At 38.8% G+C, this 17,918-nt stretch overlaps 1 protein-coding gene across 1 annotated transcript; it reads right to left on the bottom strand.

Annotated features, from left to right (window-relative positions):
- Positions 1-11,050: 11,050 nt before the first annotated feature.
- Positions 11,051-16,732, bottom strand: LOC121373637 (zinc finger protein 888-like). The gene is made up of 2 exons (XM_041500336.1): positions 16,620-16,732; positions 11,051-12,666 (listed from the first exon to the last, which is right to left on the bottom strand). The coding sequence occupies exon 2, from the start codon at positions 12,523-12,525 to the stop codon at positions 11,068-11,070; it is 1,458 nt and encodes a 485-aa protein (XP_041356270.1). The 5' UTR covers positions 12,526-12,666; positions 16,620-16,732; the 3' UTR covers positions 11,051-11,067.
- Positions 16,733-17,918: the final 1,186 nt, after the last annotated feature.

Raw genomic sequence — 17,918 nt, 5'->3', positions numbered from 1 at the left:
GTGGTAGAACGCTCGCCTGATGCCCGCTCGGTCTAGTATGTAGCCCGTTAATGGACCCGTCGGGCTGTCCCTCATTCTAGCCAGTGCACCACGACTGGTATATCAAATGTCGTGGTATGTGCTATCATGTCTGTAGGGTGGTGCATATAAATTATATCTTGCTACTAACGGAGAAATGTAGCAGGTTTCCTCTATAAGACTATATGTCTGAATTACAAATGTTTGACATTCAATAGCTGATAATTATTAAATTAAAGGCATATTGTCACGGATTTAAGGACCTTATTTCTCTTAAAATGGATAGTGAATAAAAATTACATTAATTGTTGGAGACCAAATTTAGCTATCGCATCACCTTAACTGAACCATGATGGAATGAAATCCATGTCAACCCTCTCGGCAATTTTAGTTTTTTAATTATGGACCATTGCCATAATTCAATAATTTTTACAAAATATCATTAATAAATGGAGTATGGTGGTTACGAAGATGGTTGAATAAAGTACATTTAGGGACAAATCAAATTATTTTTGTTCAGGTAATACTTTGTTAGACCATTAAATAGGTCAGTGGTCTGTGACAATGTGCCTTTAATGTGATCTAGTGGAAAAAGAAAAGGAAAGAAATGTTCTATTTAACGACGCACTCAACACATTTTATTTACGGTTATGTGGCGTTGGACATATGGTTAAGGACCACACACAGATATTGAGAGAGAAAACCCGCTGTCGCCACTTCACGGGCTACTCTTGTCAATTAGCAGCAAGGGATCTTTTATATGCGCCATCCCACAGACAGGATAGTACATACAACGGCCTTTGTTACACCAGTTGTGGAGCACTGGCTGGAACGAGAAATAGCCCAATGGGCACATCGACGGGAATCGATCGTAGATCGATCGCGCATCAGGCGAGCGCTGTACCACTGAGCCATGTCCTGCCCGTGATCTAGTGGTGTCGTTAAAGAAAACAAACTTTATCTATCGATGTGATGACCGACACATACACACGCCTCGTTTAGAGTGTCAACTTCAGTTCCCATGTTCTACAAGTGAATACCTTCCAAAAGCATTACGCACAGTACGCATGTGCGTAATGCAAACAACAAAAATGCGGATGCGGGAATAGGTCGATCTGTTTGTTATTGTTCTATAAAAATATCCTTTTAAAATTGACTCGAAAACAGATAGAAAGAAAAAACTAAAATGTCGCAGAAAAGGCTCAAAATGTATCTATAGGCGTCCTGAGTTTCAAAATGTTCACGGGCGGGGGTGGGGGATGGTGGGGGGGGGGGGGGTAAAGCCCCCCGGATCCCTCTGCTCAGGCACGCTTTCGGCGTGCGTAATGCTAAATGTTTTCTGGCTACGTCCCTGCCTTCAGTCAACGTCTGGATAACATTTCCCCATGTTAAGTACGTTTTCTCTGATGGGGCCCATTTTGGGTTGATCATGAAAAGGCTAAATGTGTAATCATGTTGATTTCTCTTTAATACAGTTAGTAGATATATATTCACACACACACACACACACACACACAATCGTGCGCGCGCACAAACACACATACAATGTACCATATTATGGAATGCTTAATGGTTGTGCATAATATTAATAATTGCAGGTGGATAGTCGATTGTAACTATTAAATCGCATATGAAATTGATTCCGTTTAACTATGTTCGTCACACATTGTCTGACAATGACACTGGACTCGCTGCTCCGATTTGTTTGCGCATTTTTGGTGAAAATACCGGAAAGTATTATACAAAGTTAAAGAAAATTCTCTTCTTAACCATTTAAGGAGTTTTAGACTGTTAACTACTCAGTTGGCCCCTCAAACAAAAAATCCTAGCTACGGCCCTGTAGCGGTACAGAAAATCGCAGCTAGTCATTTAGTCAAATTAGTGTACACTAATATCACTTCCGTTCCTACACAGTGATAGATACACAAACACATGCATGTTAATTGCAGATATCAAAACCTTTATTAAGATGCCCTTTTGATGAGCCCCTTTTTCTTGGTCACAATTTTTTAAAAATATATTTCCTTCTCTGTAAAAGGAGATTGCGCACAATCTGATAGACAATAATAAAAATATATACGACAAAAAATGAAAGAAGAAGTCGACGACTACCCCACAATTCTCTAACAATGTGCCTTTGTTGCAAGCGACTGGGGCGTGAACGCGCCGAAAGTAATTTAATGCATGTTCGTGCCGCTTAGCGCATATGCAATTCAAGGGCAGATGTTGCTAATAGAGGCTATTCTGGTGTCATGCAATAACTCTTTATTCGACACCCATAGATTATTAATTTTGATTTGTATGTTACGAACAACGTTTTAACATTATTCTTTACCATGAACCTGGATTTGGGGTAAGAAAAAAAAAAAAATCCCATACAAAAACAAAACCACAATGACGACATATCACTTAATTTTGCCCAGAAATCACTTTTGATTTGAAACTATCTCCAAGTCTGATAGCTTCTCAGTCAACCAATGGAGCCCGTTGTAGCCCAAACTTTATGTTTTGTATAAATAAATTAGCTGAACTAGTGTGGCTCCTTGGCATCGGGTTTAGGTGAATTGTAGGATATGTGACGTGTAGGTCAATTATAGAGTACGGGTTGTTTAGGTGAATTGTAGGATATGTGACGTGTAGGTCAATTATAGAGTACGGGTTGTTTAGGTGAATTGTAGGATATGTGACGTGTAGGTCAATTATAGAGTACGGGTTGTTTAGGTGAATTGTAGGATATGTGACGTGTAGCTCAATTATAGAGTACGGGTTGTTTAGGTGAATTGTAGGGTACGAGTTGTTTAGGTCAGTTGTAGGCTACGTGTTGTTTAAGTCAATTGTATGGTACGAGTTGTTTAGGTCAGTTGTAGGGTATGAGTTGTTTAGGTCAGTTGTAGCGTACAGGTTGTTTAGGTCAATTGTAGGGTATGTGTTGTTTAGGTCAATTGTAGGGTACAGGTTGTTTAGGTCAGTTGCAGGGTATGTGTTGTTTAGGTCAATTGTAGGGTACAGGTTGTTTAGGTCAATTGTAGGGTATGTGTTGTTTAGGTCAATTGTAGGGTACAGGTTGTTTAGGTCAATTGTAGGGTATGTGTTGTTTAGGTCAATTGTAGGGTACAGGTTGTTTAGGTCAATTGTAGGGTACGAGTTGTTTAGGTCAAATGTATGGTACGAGTTGTTTAGCTCAGTTGTAGGGTATGTGTTGTTTAGATCAATTGTAGGATACAGGTTGTTTAGGTCAGTTGTAGGGTATGTGTTGTTTAGGTCAATTGTAGGGCATGTGTTGTTTAGGTCAATTGTAGGGTAAGAGTTTAGGTCAATTGTAGGGTACAGGTTGTTTAGGTCAGTTGTAGGGTATGTGTTGTTTAGGTCAATTGTATGGTACGAGTTGTTTAGGTCAGTTGTAGGGTATGCGTTGTTTAGGTCATTTGTAGGGTACAAGTTGTTTAGGTCAGTTGTAGGGTATGTGTTGTTTAGGTCAATTGTGGGGTACAGGTTGTTTAGGTCAACTGTAGGGCATGTGTTGTTTAGCTCAGTTGTAGGGTATGTGTTGTTTAGGTCAGTTGTAGGGTACAAGTTGTTTAGGTCAGTTGTAGGGTATGTGTTGTTTAGGTCAATTGTGGGGTACAGGTTGTTTAGGTCAACTGTAGGGCATGTGTTGTTTAGGTCAGTTGTAGGGTATGTGTTGTTTAGGTCAATTGTAGGGTATGTGTTGTTTAGGTCAATTGTAGGGTATACGAGTTTAGGTCAATTGTAGGGTACAGGTTGTTTAGGTCAGTTGTAGGGTATGTGTGAGTTTAGGTCAGTTGTAGGGTACAGGTTTAACATTTAGGTCAATTGTAGTGTATGAGTTGTTTAGGTCAATTGTAGGGTATGTGTTGTTTAGGTCAATTGTAGGGTATGTGTTGTTTAGGTCAATTGTAGGGTATGTGTTGTTTAGGTCAATTGTAGGGTACGAGTTGTTTAGGTCAGTTGTAGGGTATGTGTTGTTTAGGTCAATTGTAGGGTACGAGTTGTTTAGGTCAATTGTAGGGTACGAGTTGTTTAGGTCAGTTGTAGGGTATGTCTTGTTTAGGTCAATTGTAGGGTACAAGTTGTTTATTGAGTCAGTTGTAGGGTATGTGTTGTTTAGGTCAATTGTAGGGTACAGTTTGTTTAGGTCAGTTGTAGGGTATGTGTTGTTTAGGTCAATTGTAGGGTACAGGTTGTTTAGGTCAATTGTAGGGTATTGACATTTAGGTCAATTGTATGGTACGAGTTGTTTAGGTCAGTTGTAGGGTATGTGTTGTTTAGGTCATTTGTAGGGTACAAGTTGTTTAGGTCAGTTGTAGGGTATGTGTTGTTTAGGTCAATTGTAGGGTACGAGTTGTTTAGGTCAGTTGTAGGGTATGTGTTGTTTAGGTCAATTGTAGGATACAGGTTGTTTAGGTCAGTTGTAGGGTATGTGTTGTTTAGGTCAATTGTAGGGCATGTGTTGTTTAGGTCAATTGTAGGGTACGAGTTTAGGTCAATTGTAGGGTACAGGTTGTTTAGGTCAGTTGTAGAGTATGTGTTGTTTAGGTCAGTTGTAGGGTACAGGTTGTTTAGGTCAATTGTAGTGTATGAGTTGTTTAGGTCAATTGGTATGTGTTGTTTAGGTCAATTGTAGGGTATGTGTTGTTTAGGTCAATTGTAGGGTATGTGTTGTTTAGGTCAATTGTAGGGTACGAGTTGTTTAGGTCAGTTGTAGGGTATGTGTTGTTTAGGTCAATTGTAGGGTACGAGTTGTTTAGGTCAATTGTAGGGTACGAGTTGTTTAGGTCAGTTGTAGGGTATGTCTTGTTTAGGTCAATTGTAGGGTACAAGTTGTTTAGGTCAGTTGTAGGGTATGTGTTGTTTAGGTCAATTGTAGGGTACAGGTTGTTTAGGTCAGTTGTAGGGTATGTGTTGTTTAGGTCAATTGTAGGGTACAGGTTGTTTAGGTCAGTTGTAGGGTACAAGTTGTTTAGGTCAATTGTATGGTACGAGTTGTTTAGGTCAGTTGTAGGGTATGTGTTGTTTAGGTCATTTGTAGGGTACAAGTTGTTTAGGTCAGTTGTAGGGTATGTGTTGTTTAGGTCAATTGGGTTATGATTGAGTAGGGTATCAAGTTGTTTAGGTCAATTGTATGGTACGAATTGTTTAGGTCAGTTGTAGGGTACAGGTTGTTTAGGTCAGTTGTAGGGTATGTGTTGTTTAGGTCAGTTACTAGGGTACAGGTTGTTTAGGTCAATTGTAGGGTGTAGGTTGTTTAGGTCAATTGTAGGGTACGAGTTGTTTAGGTCAGTTGTAGGGTATGTGTTGTTTAGGTCAATTGTAGGGACAGTTTGTTTAGGTCAATTGTAGGGTATCAGTTGTTTAGGTCAATTGTAGGGTATGTGTTGTTTAGGTCAATTGTAGGGTATTGACATTTAGGTCAATTGTAGGGTATAGGTTGTTTAGGTCAGTTGTAGGGTATGTGTTGTTTAGGTCAATTGTATGGTACGAGTTGTTTAGGTCAGTTGTAGGGTATGCGTTGTTTAGGTCATTTGTAGGGTACAAGTTGTTTAGGTCAGTTGTAGGGTATGTGTTGTTTAGGTCAATTGTGGGGTACAGGTTGTTTAGGTCAATTGTAGGGCATGTGTTGTTTAGGTCAGTTGTAGGGTATGTGTTGTTTAGGTCAGTTGTAGGGTATGTGTTGTTTAGGTCAATTGTAGGGTACGAGTTTAGGTCAATTGTAGGGTACAGGTTGTTTAGGTCAGTTGTAGGGTATGTGTTGTTTAGGTCAGTTGTAGGGTACAGGTTGTTTAGGTCAATTGTAGTGTATGAGTTGTTTAGGTCAATTGTAGGGTATGTGTTGTTTAGGTCAATTGTAGGGTATGTGTTGTTTAGGTCAATTGTAGGGTATGTGTTGTTTAGGTCAATTGTAGGGTACGAGTTGTTTAGGTCAGTTGTAGGGTATGTGTTGTTTAGGTCAATTGTAGGGTACGAGTTGTTTAGGTCAATTGTAGGGTACGAGTTGTTTAGGTCAGTTGTAGGGTATGTCATTTAGGTCAATTGTAGGGTACGAGTTGTTTAGGTCAATTGTAGGGTACGAGTTGTTTAGGTCAGTTACTACTAGTGTAGGGTATGTCTTGTTTAGGTCAATTGTAGGGTACAAGTTGTTTAGGTCAGTTGTAGGGTATGTGTTGTTTAGGTCAATTGTAGGGTACAGGTTGTTTAGGTCATTTGTAGGGTACGAGTTGTTTAGGTCAATTGTATGGTACGAGTTGTTTAGGTCAGTTGTAGGGTATGTGTTGTTTAGGTCATTTGTAGGGTACAAGTTGTTTAGGTCAGTTGTAGGGTATGTGTTGTTTAGGTCAATTGTAGGGTACGAGTTGTTTAGGTCAATTGTATGGTACGAATTGTTTAGGTCAGTTGTAGGGTACAGGTTGTTTAGGTCAGTTGTAGGGTATGTGTTGTTTAGGTCAGTTGTAGGGTACAGGTTGTTTAGGTCAATTGTAGGGTGTTTGTTGTTTAGGTCAATTGTAGGGTACGAGTTGTTTAGGTCAGTTGTAGGGTATGTGTTGTTTAGGTCAATTGTAGGGTACGAGTTGTTTAGGTCAATTGTAGGGTACGAGTTGTTTAGGTCAGTTGTAGGGTATGTGTTGTTTAGGTCAATTGTAGGGTACAGGTTGTTTAGGTCAATTGTAGGGCATGTGTTGTTTAGGTCAGTTGTAGGGTATGTGTTGTTTAGGTCAATTGTAGGGTATGTGTTGTTTAGGTCAACTGTAGGGTACAGGTTGTTTAGGTCAGTTGTAGGGTGTTGTTTAGGTCAGTTGTAGGGTACAGGTTGTTTAGATCAATTGTAGGGTACGAGGTTTAGGTCAATTGTAGGGTATGTGTTCTTTAGGTCAATTGTAGGGTACGAGTTGTTTAGGTCAATTGTAGGGTATGTGTTCTTTAGGTCAATTGTAGGGTGTTTGTTGTTTTGGTCAATTGTAGGGTACAGGTTGTTTAGGTCAGTTGTAGGGTACAGGTTGTTTAGGTCAATTGTAGGGTACGAGTTGTTTAGGTCAATTGTATGGTACGAGTTGTTTAGGTCAGTTGTAGGGTACGAGTTGTTTAGGTCAATTGTAGGGTACGTGTTTAGGTCAGTTGTAGGGTACAGGTTGTTTAGGTCAGTTGTAGGGTATGTGTTGTTTAGGTCAGTTGTAGGGTACAGGTTGTTTAGGTCAATTGTAGGGTATGAGTTGTTTAGGTCAATTGTATGGTACGAGTTGTTTAGGTCAGTTGTAGGGTATGCATTGTTTAGGTCATTTGTAGGGTACAAGTTGTTTAGGTCAGTTGTAGGGTATGTGTTGTTTGGGTCAATTGTGGGGTACAGGTTGTTTAGGTCAATTGTAGGGCATGTGTTGTTTAGGTCAGTTGTAGGGTATGTGTTGTTTAGGTCAGTTGTAGGGTATGTGTTGTTTAGGTCAATTGTAGGGTACGAGTTTAGGTCAATTGTAGGGTACAGGTTGTTTAGGTCAGTTGTAGGGTATGTGTTGTTTAGGTCAGTTGTAGGGTACAGGTTGTTTAGGTCAATTGTAGTGTATGAGTTGTTTAGGTCAATTGTAGGGTATGTGTTGTTTCGGTCAATTGTAGGGTACGAGTTGTTTAGGTCAGTTGTAGGGTATGTGTTGTTTAGGTCAATTGTAGGGTACGAGTTGTTTAGGTCAATTGTAGGGTACGAGTTGTTTAGGTCAGTTGTAGGGTATGTCTTGTTTAGGTCAATTGTAGGGTACAAGTTGTTTAGGTCAGTTGTAGGGTATGTGTTGTTTAGGTCAATTGTAGGGTACAGGTTGTTTAGGTCAGTTGTAGGGTATGTGTTGTTTAGGTCAATTGTAGGGTACAGGTTGTTTAGGTCAATTGTAGGGCATGTGTTGTTTAGGTCAGTTGTAGGGTATGTGTTGTTTAGGTCAATTGTAGGGTATGTGTTGTTTAGATCAATTGTAGGGTACGAGTTTAGGTCAATTGTAGGGTACAGGTTGTTTAGGTCAGTTATAGGGTATGTGTTGTTTAGGTCAGTTGTAGGGTACAGGTTGTTTAGGTCAATTGTAGGGTACGAGTTGTTTAGGTCAATTGTAGGGTATGTGTTGTTTAGGTCAATTGTAGGGTGTTTGTTGTTTAGGTCAATTGTAGGGTACGAGTTGTTTAGGTCAATTGTAGGGTACGAGTTGTTTAGGTCAATTGTAGGGTACCAGTTGTTTAGGTCAATTGTAGAGTATGGCTTGTTTAGGTCAATTGTAGGGTATGTGTTGTTTAGGTCAGTTGTAGGGATATTCTTGCTAGTCGAGTGGAGTGGACAGAGATATTTGGCTGGGGATATTTTTGCTAGTCGAGTGGAGTGGACAGAGATATTTGGATATTCTTGCTAGTCGGGTGGAGTGGACACAGCGATTTGGCTGGGGATATTCTTGCTAGTCGGGTGGAGTGGACACAGATATTTGGATGGAGATATTCTTGCTAGTCGGGTGGAGTGGACACAGATATTTGGCTGGGGATATTCTTGCTAGTCGAGTGGAGTGGACACAGAAATTTGGCTGGAGATATTCTTGCTAGTCGAGTGGAGTGGACACAGAGATTTGGCTGAAGATATTCTTGCAATATCAATTGTCGTAAAAACATGTATTCATCGTTCTGTGACTCAGTCAAGACATTGAGTCTTTAGAATTTTGCTTAATGTCTGTCAGTATCTTCAAATACAGTTTATTTTGTTTAACGACACCACTAGAGCACATTGATTTATTAATCATCGGCTATTGGATGTCAAATATTTGATAATTTTGATATATAGTCTTAGAGAGGAAACCCGCTACATTTTATCATTAATATCAAGGGAGGGGGCCGAATTTAGGTCAGTCGCTCGAGTGCTCGTTTGAGTCCCAGAATCGAACCACATCGTTGGATCCACTCAACTGATTTTTGTTTTAGTTCCAACCAGTGCACCACAACTGGTCAAAGGCCGTGGTATGTGCTTGCCTGTCTGTGGGAAAGTGCATATACAAGAAAAACGTAGCAGGTTTCCTCTGATGACTACGTACCAGAATGACCAAATTAACTTTAATAGCAACGGATCTTTTATATGCACCATCCCAAAGACAGGATAGCACATACCACAGCATTTAATATAAAACATCATGGTGTACTGGCTGGAACGAGAAATAGCCGAATGTGCCCATAGACGGGGATCGATCCCAAAGTGAACGCGCATTAGGCTGGCGCTTCACTACTGTGCTTGATCCCGTCCCTTTACCTGTGAAGAATGCATGAAATTGCATTTCAGGACATCACGTTTTTACAATTATGTTGTTTGTCAATATGTTTTATTCAGCCTTCCTTCCCATGACTTGCTAATTAAATAACCTGCCTTAACGATAGCACATATCTTGTTGGTGCTGTGTGCTTGAAAGTTAGGCGTAAGCTGGTCAAACAATTACATTCTTATTTAAAGTATAATTATTACCAAGGCCGTCATAAACCCATTTAGCAGTACTGTGTATTCTCCCAAAACCAAGCCAAAATTGCTTGAAGAACATAAATAAACAAATAAATAACAAATGTTATTAAATATTTAGCTCAACTGCTTTGACACCTACGTAAATGGGGACATTGGGTGTGTGTGTGGGGGGGGGGGGGGGGGGGGGGGAGGGGAATTGATTCCCCGGGCAACTTTAAAAACTAGATGCTTTTTTATTTTAATTTGTTCATCATGATAAAGAGAGATGCGCGGTATAACCGATTTACCGCAATATTAATGTTGAACAATGCATATCACGATATAATTTTAGCGTATCCGTATATTGGTCTTATATATTTTGTACGTGTGTTAGTACACACGTATTATATTTTCAAACACCAACTACCAGTTTAAGAAAAGAAACAATAGATTCACTTGTTCCGAATGAGTCTTGATTGACTGGTGAATCATTTTATATAAAATGTTCATGAAATTCGAGCACTTTATAAAGTCTAATAATTGAGAATTAGTCTTTGCAATATATCGTCGTACGTATCGCAGTTCAGGTTCTTGTATCGCACTATATCGCAACTTTAAAAATGTGTCAATACGCATCACTAATGATGAATGGTGGTATATGAAACACTTTTTAAAATGCATATATACACAATAACACATAGGCACACACGCTCATACACATACGACGAAGTTGGGTTTGGGTCTGATGAATCAGACGCTATGGAAATGTAGCGCATGTTCAACTTCTGTCGTAATTGTTGCCGAATCTTAAAATGTGCAACATGAAAGAATAAATAAATAAATAGATCAGACTGGAGTTATTTTCTAATCGTTTTTAATCAGTCACCAAATCCTCGTCACAATAAAAAATAAAAAAATGTTTTATTTAACGACGCACTCAACACATTTTATTTACGGTTATATGGCGTCAGACATATGGTTAATGACCACACAGATATTGAGAGAGGAAACCCGCTGTCGCCACTTCATGGGCTACTCTTTTCGATTAGCAGCAAGGGATCTTTTATATGCACCATCCCACAGACAGGGTGGTACATACCACAGCCTTTGATATACCAGTCGTGGTGCACTGGCTGGAACGAGAAATAGCACAATGGGCCCACTGACGGGGATCGATCCCAGACCGACCGCGCATCGAGCGAGCGCTTTACCACTGGGCTATGTCCCGCCCCCTCGTCCGAAATTAATGCACATATTTTATCCTTAAAATCATGTCACCAATCTACACCTTCAGATCAAAGGCATATGTAATCACCACAAAGGTTGCATTTGTTGTGCACATCGATTAGTTTACAGGTGGGAAACTCCAGAAGCCCAGGCTACTGGCATTGGGAATCTGGTAGCTGAAAGTCCAAAACTCCCGTGGGTATGATTTAACATCATTATTTTATTACAACCAATCTGTGATCAATGTGTTTCTGATTTATATATATATATATATATATATATATATATATATATATATATATATATATATATATATATATATATATATATATATATATATATATATTGGTGTGCTGTTGTTGTTGCTGCTATATTGTTTTGTATAAATGTATTTCAGATGGAGGTTTTCTCACAGTATGACCCAACATATGATGCTTCAAGTTGGAACTCTGCCTAAAATATTTTGTGCACACTTCACATTTGAAAGGTTTCTCGCCAACATGTATCAACATGTGTTGTTTCAAGTAGGAATAACGCGTGAACCATTTCATGCACACTTCACATTTGAAAGGTTTCTCCCTAGTATGGATCCGTAGATGTTCCTTCAAGTGGGACCTGTACGTAAAACATTTCGTGCACACTTCACATTTAAAAGGTTTGTTGCCACTATGAGTCAACATATGTGCTTTCAAGAGGGATCTATACATAAAACATTTCGTGCATATTTCACATTTCAAAGCGGTCTTGCCTTTATGAATCAACATATGTTGTTTTAACCTGCAACTATAAGCAAAACTTTCCATGCACACTTTACATGTGAAACGTTTCTTGCCTGTATGAATACACGTATGTTGTTTTAGGTAAGACCATAATGGGAAACATTTCAAGCATGCCACACATCTGAAAGGAGTTTCTCCTGTGTGGATCGCCATATGTCGTTTAATGTAATTCTTGTTTGAGAAATCCTTTAAGCACATTCCACATCTGAAAGGTTTTTCACCAGTGTGAACACGCATGTGTGCTTCTAGAAGAGACTTGGCTTTACAACTCAAAGGTTTTTTGCTAGTATGGATCAACATATGTTGCTTTAAGTTGCTACTATGTGCAAAACATTTTGTGCACACTTCACATTTGAAAGGCTTCTCCCCAGTATGCATCAACATATGTTGTTTTAAGTTGCACCTATGTGCAAAACATTCTGTGCACACTTCACATTTGTAAGGCTTCTCCCCAGTATGAATCAACATATGTTGTTTTAAGCTGGCACTAAAAGCAAAACATTCTGTGCACACTTCACATTTGTAAGGTTCCTCAGTGTGAATCCGCATGTGTTCCTTCAAGTGGGAGCTATGTGTAAAACATGTTTTGCACACTGCACATTTGAAAGGATTTTGTCGAGCATGAATCATATGTTCATTCAAGAGGGTGCTATACATAAAACCTTTCTTGCACACTTCACATTTCAAAGGTGACTGGCTTTTATCAAGCAACATATTTTGTCTTAAGCTGGAACTCTGTGCAAAACATTTTGTACACACTTCACATTTGGGAGGTTTCGTGCCTGTATGAATCAACAAATGTTGTTTTAGGTAAGACTGCGATGGAAAACATTCGAAGCATGTCATACATTTGAAAGGTTTTCCTCTGATGTGAATCTGCATGTGCGTTTTAATGATACTCTTGGTTGAGAACTCCTTTAAACACATTCCACATCTGAACGGTCTTTCACCTGTATGAACTCGCATGTGTATTTCTAGAATAGACTTGGCTTTACAACTCTTTGAGCAGACTTCACATTGGAAACTTGCTGTATCACTTGACGACATGTTGCTCTTCAGTTGACGTTTTGCACACACACCTCCACTTTGATCCCAGTAAACATCAGAAACTATTGTTTTCTCCGGAGAGCTTCGTTCATATCAGAAAGGTATAAACGTCTGGCGTACATCCATATGTTTACTATAAAACTGAAATAGAGAATGAAATACAAATCAATCGAACAGAAACCAAGACTAGTACATACAAGATTGATATGAATATACTGGGTTAAAACTGAAATAAGAGGATGAAATACAAATCAATCGAACAGAAACCAAGACTAGTACATACAAGATTGATATGAATATACTGGGTTAAAACTGAAATAGAGAATGAAATACAAATCAATCGAACAGAAACCAAGACTAGTACATACAAGATTGATATGAATATACTGGGTTAAAACTGAAATAGAGAATGAAATACAAATCAACTGAATAGAACCCAAGACTGGTGCATACAGGATTGATATGAATATACTGGGTTAAAACTGAAATAAGAGGATGAAATACAAATCAAACGAACAGAACCAAAGACTGGTACATACAGGATTGATATGAATATACTGGGTTAAAACTGAAATAAGAGGATGAAATACAAATCAATCGAACAGAACCAAAGACTGGTATATACAGAATGAATGAATGAATATTTAACGACACCCCAGCACGAAAAATACATCGGCTATTGGGTGTCAAACTATGCAATGCAAACACATAAAGTGATGATCAACATCAACACAAAAATTCAAGACTCAAACAAAAACACAGTGTAAAGAACAGTGCGAAAATACAAATACCACAGATAGATACTGACTTTTACTCAAAATTTCAATTTTATGCTGTATTGGCCATTCTCAAAGAGAATGTTACACCCCTGCACCACGGTGAGGTTACAGCACGCGCAGGGGGTATATACAGAATTGATATGAATATACTGGGTTAAAACTGAAATAGAGAATGAAATACAAATCAATTGAACAGAACCAAAGACTGGTACATACAGGATTGATATGAATATACTGGGTTAAAACTGAAATAGAGAATGAAATACAAATCAATCGAACAGAACCAAAGACTGGTACATACAGGATTGATATGAATATACTGGGTTAAAACTGAAACAGAGAATGAAACACAAATCAATCGAACAGAAACCAAGACTAGTACATACAAGATTGATATGAATATACTGGGTTTGGGGTTTGGGGTTTGGTTTCACGTGTACATAAAGTGATCCATGGGTCTGAATGGTAAATGAGTATATTATTGAACGCGCCTACCAGATGCAGTATACGACACACATTTTAGGGAGGGGGGACAAGAATCACAAAATTCATAGAAGCTCCCCATCTAATTTAGTTAGAAATGGTCTTGTAGTAGTTGTGAAAGTACAATTTAAATGCATTTCTCTATACAACTCTAGTATATTTCTCCCCTCCCTAGGTACAGATAGGGAGCCCAAGATTAGTGAAATCTATAACTGATAAAACATAGGACCCACACGCACGCACACACACACACATATATATATATATATACTCTTAAAAAAAAGTAGAGGAACCTGAAATATTAATGTTAATATCAACTATTAGACCGAACATACGTTTTGATCACACACATCCTAGTAAAGAACGTTCAGGTCTGTTTATCAACACACCGAAACACATTCCATACTTTGCACATACATCACGCAGCTGCCCCGTACACGTGCGTGGGGTGTCATTCTCGAATTTGACAATTTCCAGGAAGGTCAATTAATCACTGTGGAACATTATTTCTGTAAATCTTTTTCATTCTGATGATCATACGGTTGTTATTGTTTTGTTTTTAGTAATTTTTATTGTTTGAATTTGCGATTTACTGATAAAAAGACCCACGTCAACTTTCAAATTTCACTTCTGACCCCAATCGACCTTAAAGATCTTTGGTTGTCATAAAACCTACTGTAATACTGAACTACCGGTTGTAATGTTTGCCCAATTAATTCACTATTATCATATAACCATTCCCCACAACTAATATACCTTACAATTTTGGCAACTGTAAATTCTTATTAAGACTTCCCCTACTTTATTGAATGAAGTGTGTGTGTGTGTGTGTGTGTGTGTGTGTGTGTATAGTCAGACATATTTACAACGACCGTCGTAGCTACATTAAATTACACCATCCGACCACAAATTGTTGGAAATAAACGTACATTGATGCCATTCTGTTTATTACACCATAATACACACCTTCCAACACCGACAGTGCAAATTAGGAACAAAAGTGCATTCGACGTTTAAAAACACCTCTTTACAACAACAGTACATAATTAAGGATGTCATAATTGGGGCCATTTTAGCACTACTCATACAGACAGTTGGCATCCTTAATTTTGTCGCACGATATCAAAATATGTAGGCGTGTATTGCTTTGATAATAAGCTTATACTCATTCAGTTAAAGGATTAACTTTGAATAAAAAAATAAAAAAATGTTTATTTAACGACGCACTCAACACATTTTATCTACGGTTATATGGCGTCAGGCATATGATTAAGGACCACACAGATATTGAGAGAGGAAACCCGCCATCACCACTTCATGGGCTATTCTTTTCAATTAGCAGCAAGGGATCCTTTATATGCACCATGCCACAGACAGGATAGTACATACCACGGCCTTTGTTACACCAGTTGTGGAGCACTGGCTTGAACGAGAAATAGCCAATAGGGCCATGGCAGGGATCGATCCTAAACCGACCGCACATCAAGCAAGCGCTTTGCCACTGAGCTACATCCCGCCCCAACTTTGAATAACGTAGTCTTGTTTTTAAGTTTTTTTTGTTTTTTTGTTTTTTTTTGTAAATGTGCGGGACGGAAGTAGGTATCAATCATAAAAAAATGTATAGCCAGGGAATGATAAGATTAACAGTGAATGCACCTTGTTAGAATAATTTCGCAGCAACGGCTAATTCGACATAAAAAAATGCCCCAGGGACGAACGTGGTCATTGTAACGAGATGTGACTACTGTCAACTCTCATTATAGCGGTATCCATTATAACAGAATATTCGGATTCCAGCACACCTATACTGGAAACAAACGTGCATCTGTTTTATTATGATCATTACAACCGAATATTCAATAACAATATATTCAATAACAATAACAATCAACTGAGGAAAGGAGGGTAATATATACAACAGGATTTTGAAAGAAACTAGATATACACAAACATAAAGAAAGACATACATGTGCAGTCAAACCATTAAACTGTTTTAATCAATAGGGTGTGCTTGTTTAATAAATATATCGACACATAATTTTAAATTGTTTTTATTATAGAGATCACTTAAGATATTTTGACTATATAAACAGCAGTTGTAAACTGATTGGTGGTACATGTCGTAACTAGTTACAGAACCTGCCTCTGTTGCTTTGGCAGGGCCGTAGCTGGGGGGGGGGGGGGGGGGGGGGGGATCTGGAAAACATAGAAACTTAAAGAAAATTATCTTCTTAACTGTTTAAGGAGTTTTAGACTATTAACTACTCAGTTACCCCCCCCCCCCCCCCTCCCCAAACAAGAAATTCTAGCTACGGCCCTGTTTGGATGGGTACATTTTGGTATGGGTACGTACGTTTCGAAAAGAATTGGGTACGATTTGGTATGGGTACGTACGTTTCGAACAGAATTGGGTACGTTTTGGTATGGGTACGTACAAGTACGTTTCGAACAGAATTGGGTACGATATGGTATGGGTACTGTTCGGTTTGGGTACGTTTTTATCAGCTCCCAGTTGATATTCTTTGAGAAAATTTCATCCAGGCCTAGTATTAAACTGACGGAAACTCCAGACAGTTTCGCCGTATTTCAGCCAAACTGTTCTAACATACACTTTCGTGTTTAATTATCACACAACTGCCATCCTTGCTGCCTATGTATCTTGAAATCATTGTTGATGTTTAAATGTCGATAATACATTTCCCTCTGTCACTCAGTCCGATTCAGTGTTTCACTCCGGATATCAGTCATTACGAATATAACGATAAGCTAGCGCGACATTAAATATAAATAGCTAATGTGTACATATCAAAATCTATCTTTCATCATACTTACCACATACTGGATGGTTGTTTGCGTTTATCATCGCAAAATACCACAAACTATGCCAACAAACCCAACAGCCTGCAGAAACAACCATTCATGATTCAGTGAACACACAAGGAAACGCATATAGACACACTAATCTGACTCAGTTTTCGGGCCACGAGTCGAAATGCGGACAGCTATTTACTTTTTATTTGCCATCATCTTCGTGTAAACTTCCCATTACTTGCTAATTCATTCATCCATTCCATTCATTCATTCACTTGTAGTTATATCCAATTAAGGTTCAACCACGCTGTCCTGGGCACACACATCCGCTCTGTTCAGGACAGTAGGTTAGTGGTTAGCTGTTAGTGGGTTACAGAAGTCGGTGTAGTGGCCTTTACCTACCCATCGAGTCGTTAATATCGCTCTGGTTGCGAGCCAGTACCCGTAGGTGAACCCAGTACCTACCAGCATTATGTTCGATGGCTTAACCACTACACCACCGAGGCCGGATTGCTAATGTCAATAGCAGTACCTTTTGCTGAAGCTGTGTGGTCGAAACTCGGTATGTTAACGATTTCATTCTTATTTAATGTATGACCATTAACAAGGCCGAAACTCGGTATGTTAACGATTTCATTCTTATTTAATGTACGACCATTAACAAGGCCGAAACTGTAATAGTATTATGACTTCTCCAACTAGGACCAGCCTCGGTGGCGTCGTGGTTAGGCCATCGGTCTACAGGCTGGTAGGTAGGCTACTGGGTTCGGATCCCAGTCGAGGCATGGAATTTTTAATCCAGATACCGACTCCAAACCGTGAGTGAGTGCTCCGCAAGGTTCAATGGGTAGGTGTAAACCACTTGCACCGACCAGTGATCCATAACTGGTTCAACAGAAGCGCAAATAAAAGATCCCTTGCTGCTAATCGGAAAGAGTAGCCCATGTAGTGGTGATAGCGGGTTTCCTCTCAAAATATGTGTGGTCCTTACCACATGTCTGACGCCATATAATCGTAAATAAAATGTGTTGAGTGCGTCGTTAAATAAAACATTTCTTTCTTTCTCCAACTAGGAAGTAAAAAGCGCTATTTAAAAATAAATAAATAATAACAACACATACATAAAAATAATCCTATTTTTATTATTTATATTAAAAAATTAGGCTGAACTGGTTTAACTCATTTCTATGGTCGATGGGGGTCGGCAGAATACTTCCCCGGGCAATTTGAAAACGTGGTGTGCTTTATATTATTAAATTATAAGATTCATTTCAGTTTGTTTCTTTCTCATCTTGTATCCCACAAGCTTTGTTGTATTTT

Source organism: Gigantopelta aegis, chromosome 5, assembly GCF_016097555.1.
Source record: "Gigantopelta aegis isolate Gae_Host chromosome 5, Gae_host_genome, whole genome shotgun sequence".
Classification (NCBI taxonomy): Eukaryota; Metazoa; Mollusca; class Gastropoda; order Neomphalida; family Peltospiridae; genus Gigantopelta; species Gigantopelta aegis.
This window is presented reverse-complemented; position numbering and strand designations above follow the sequence as displayed.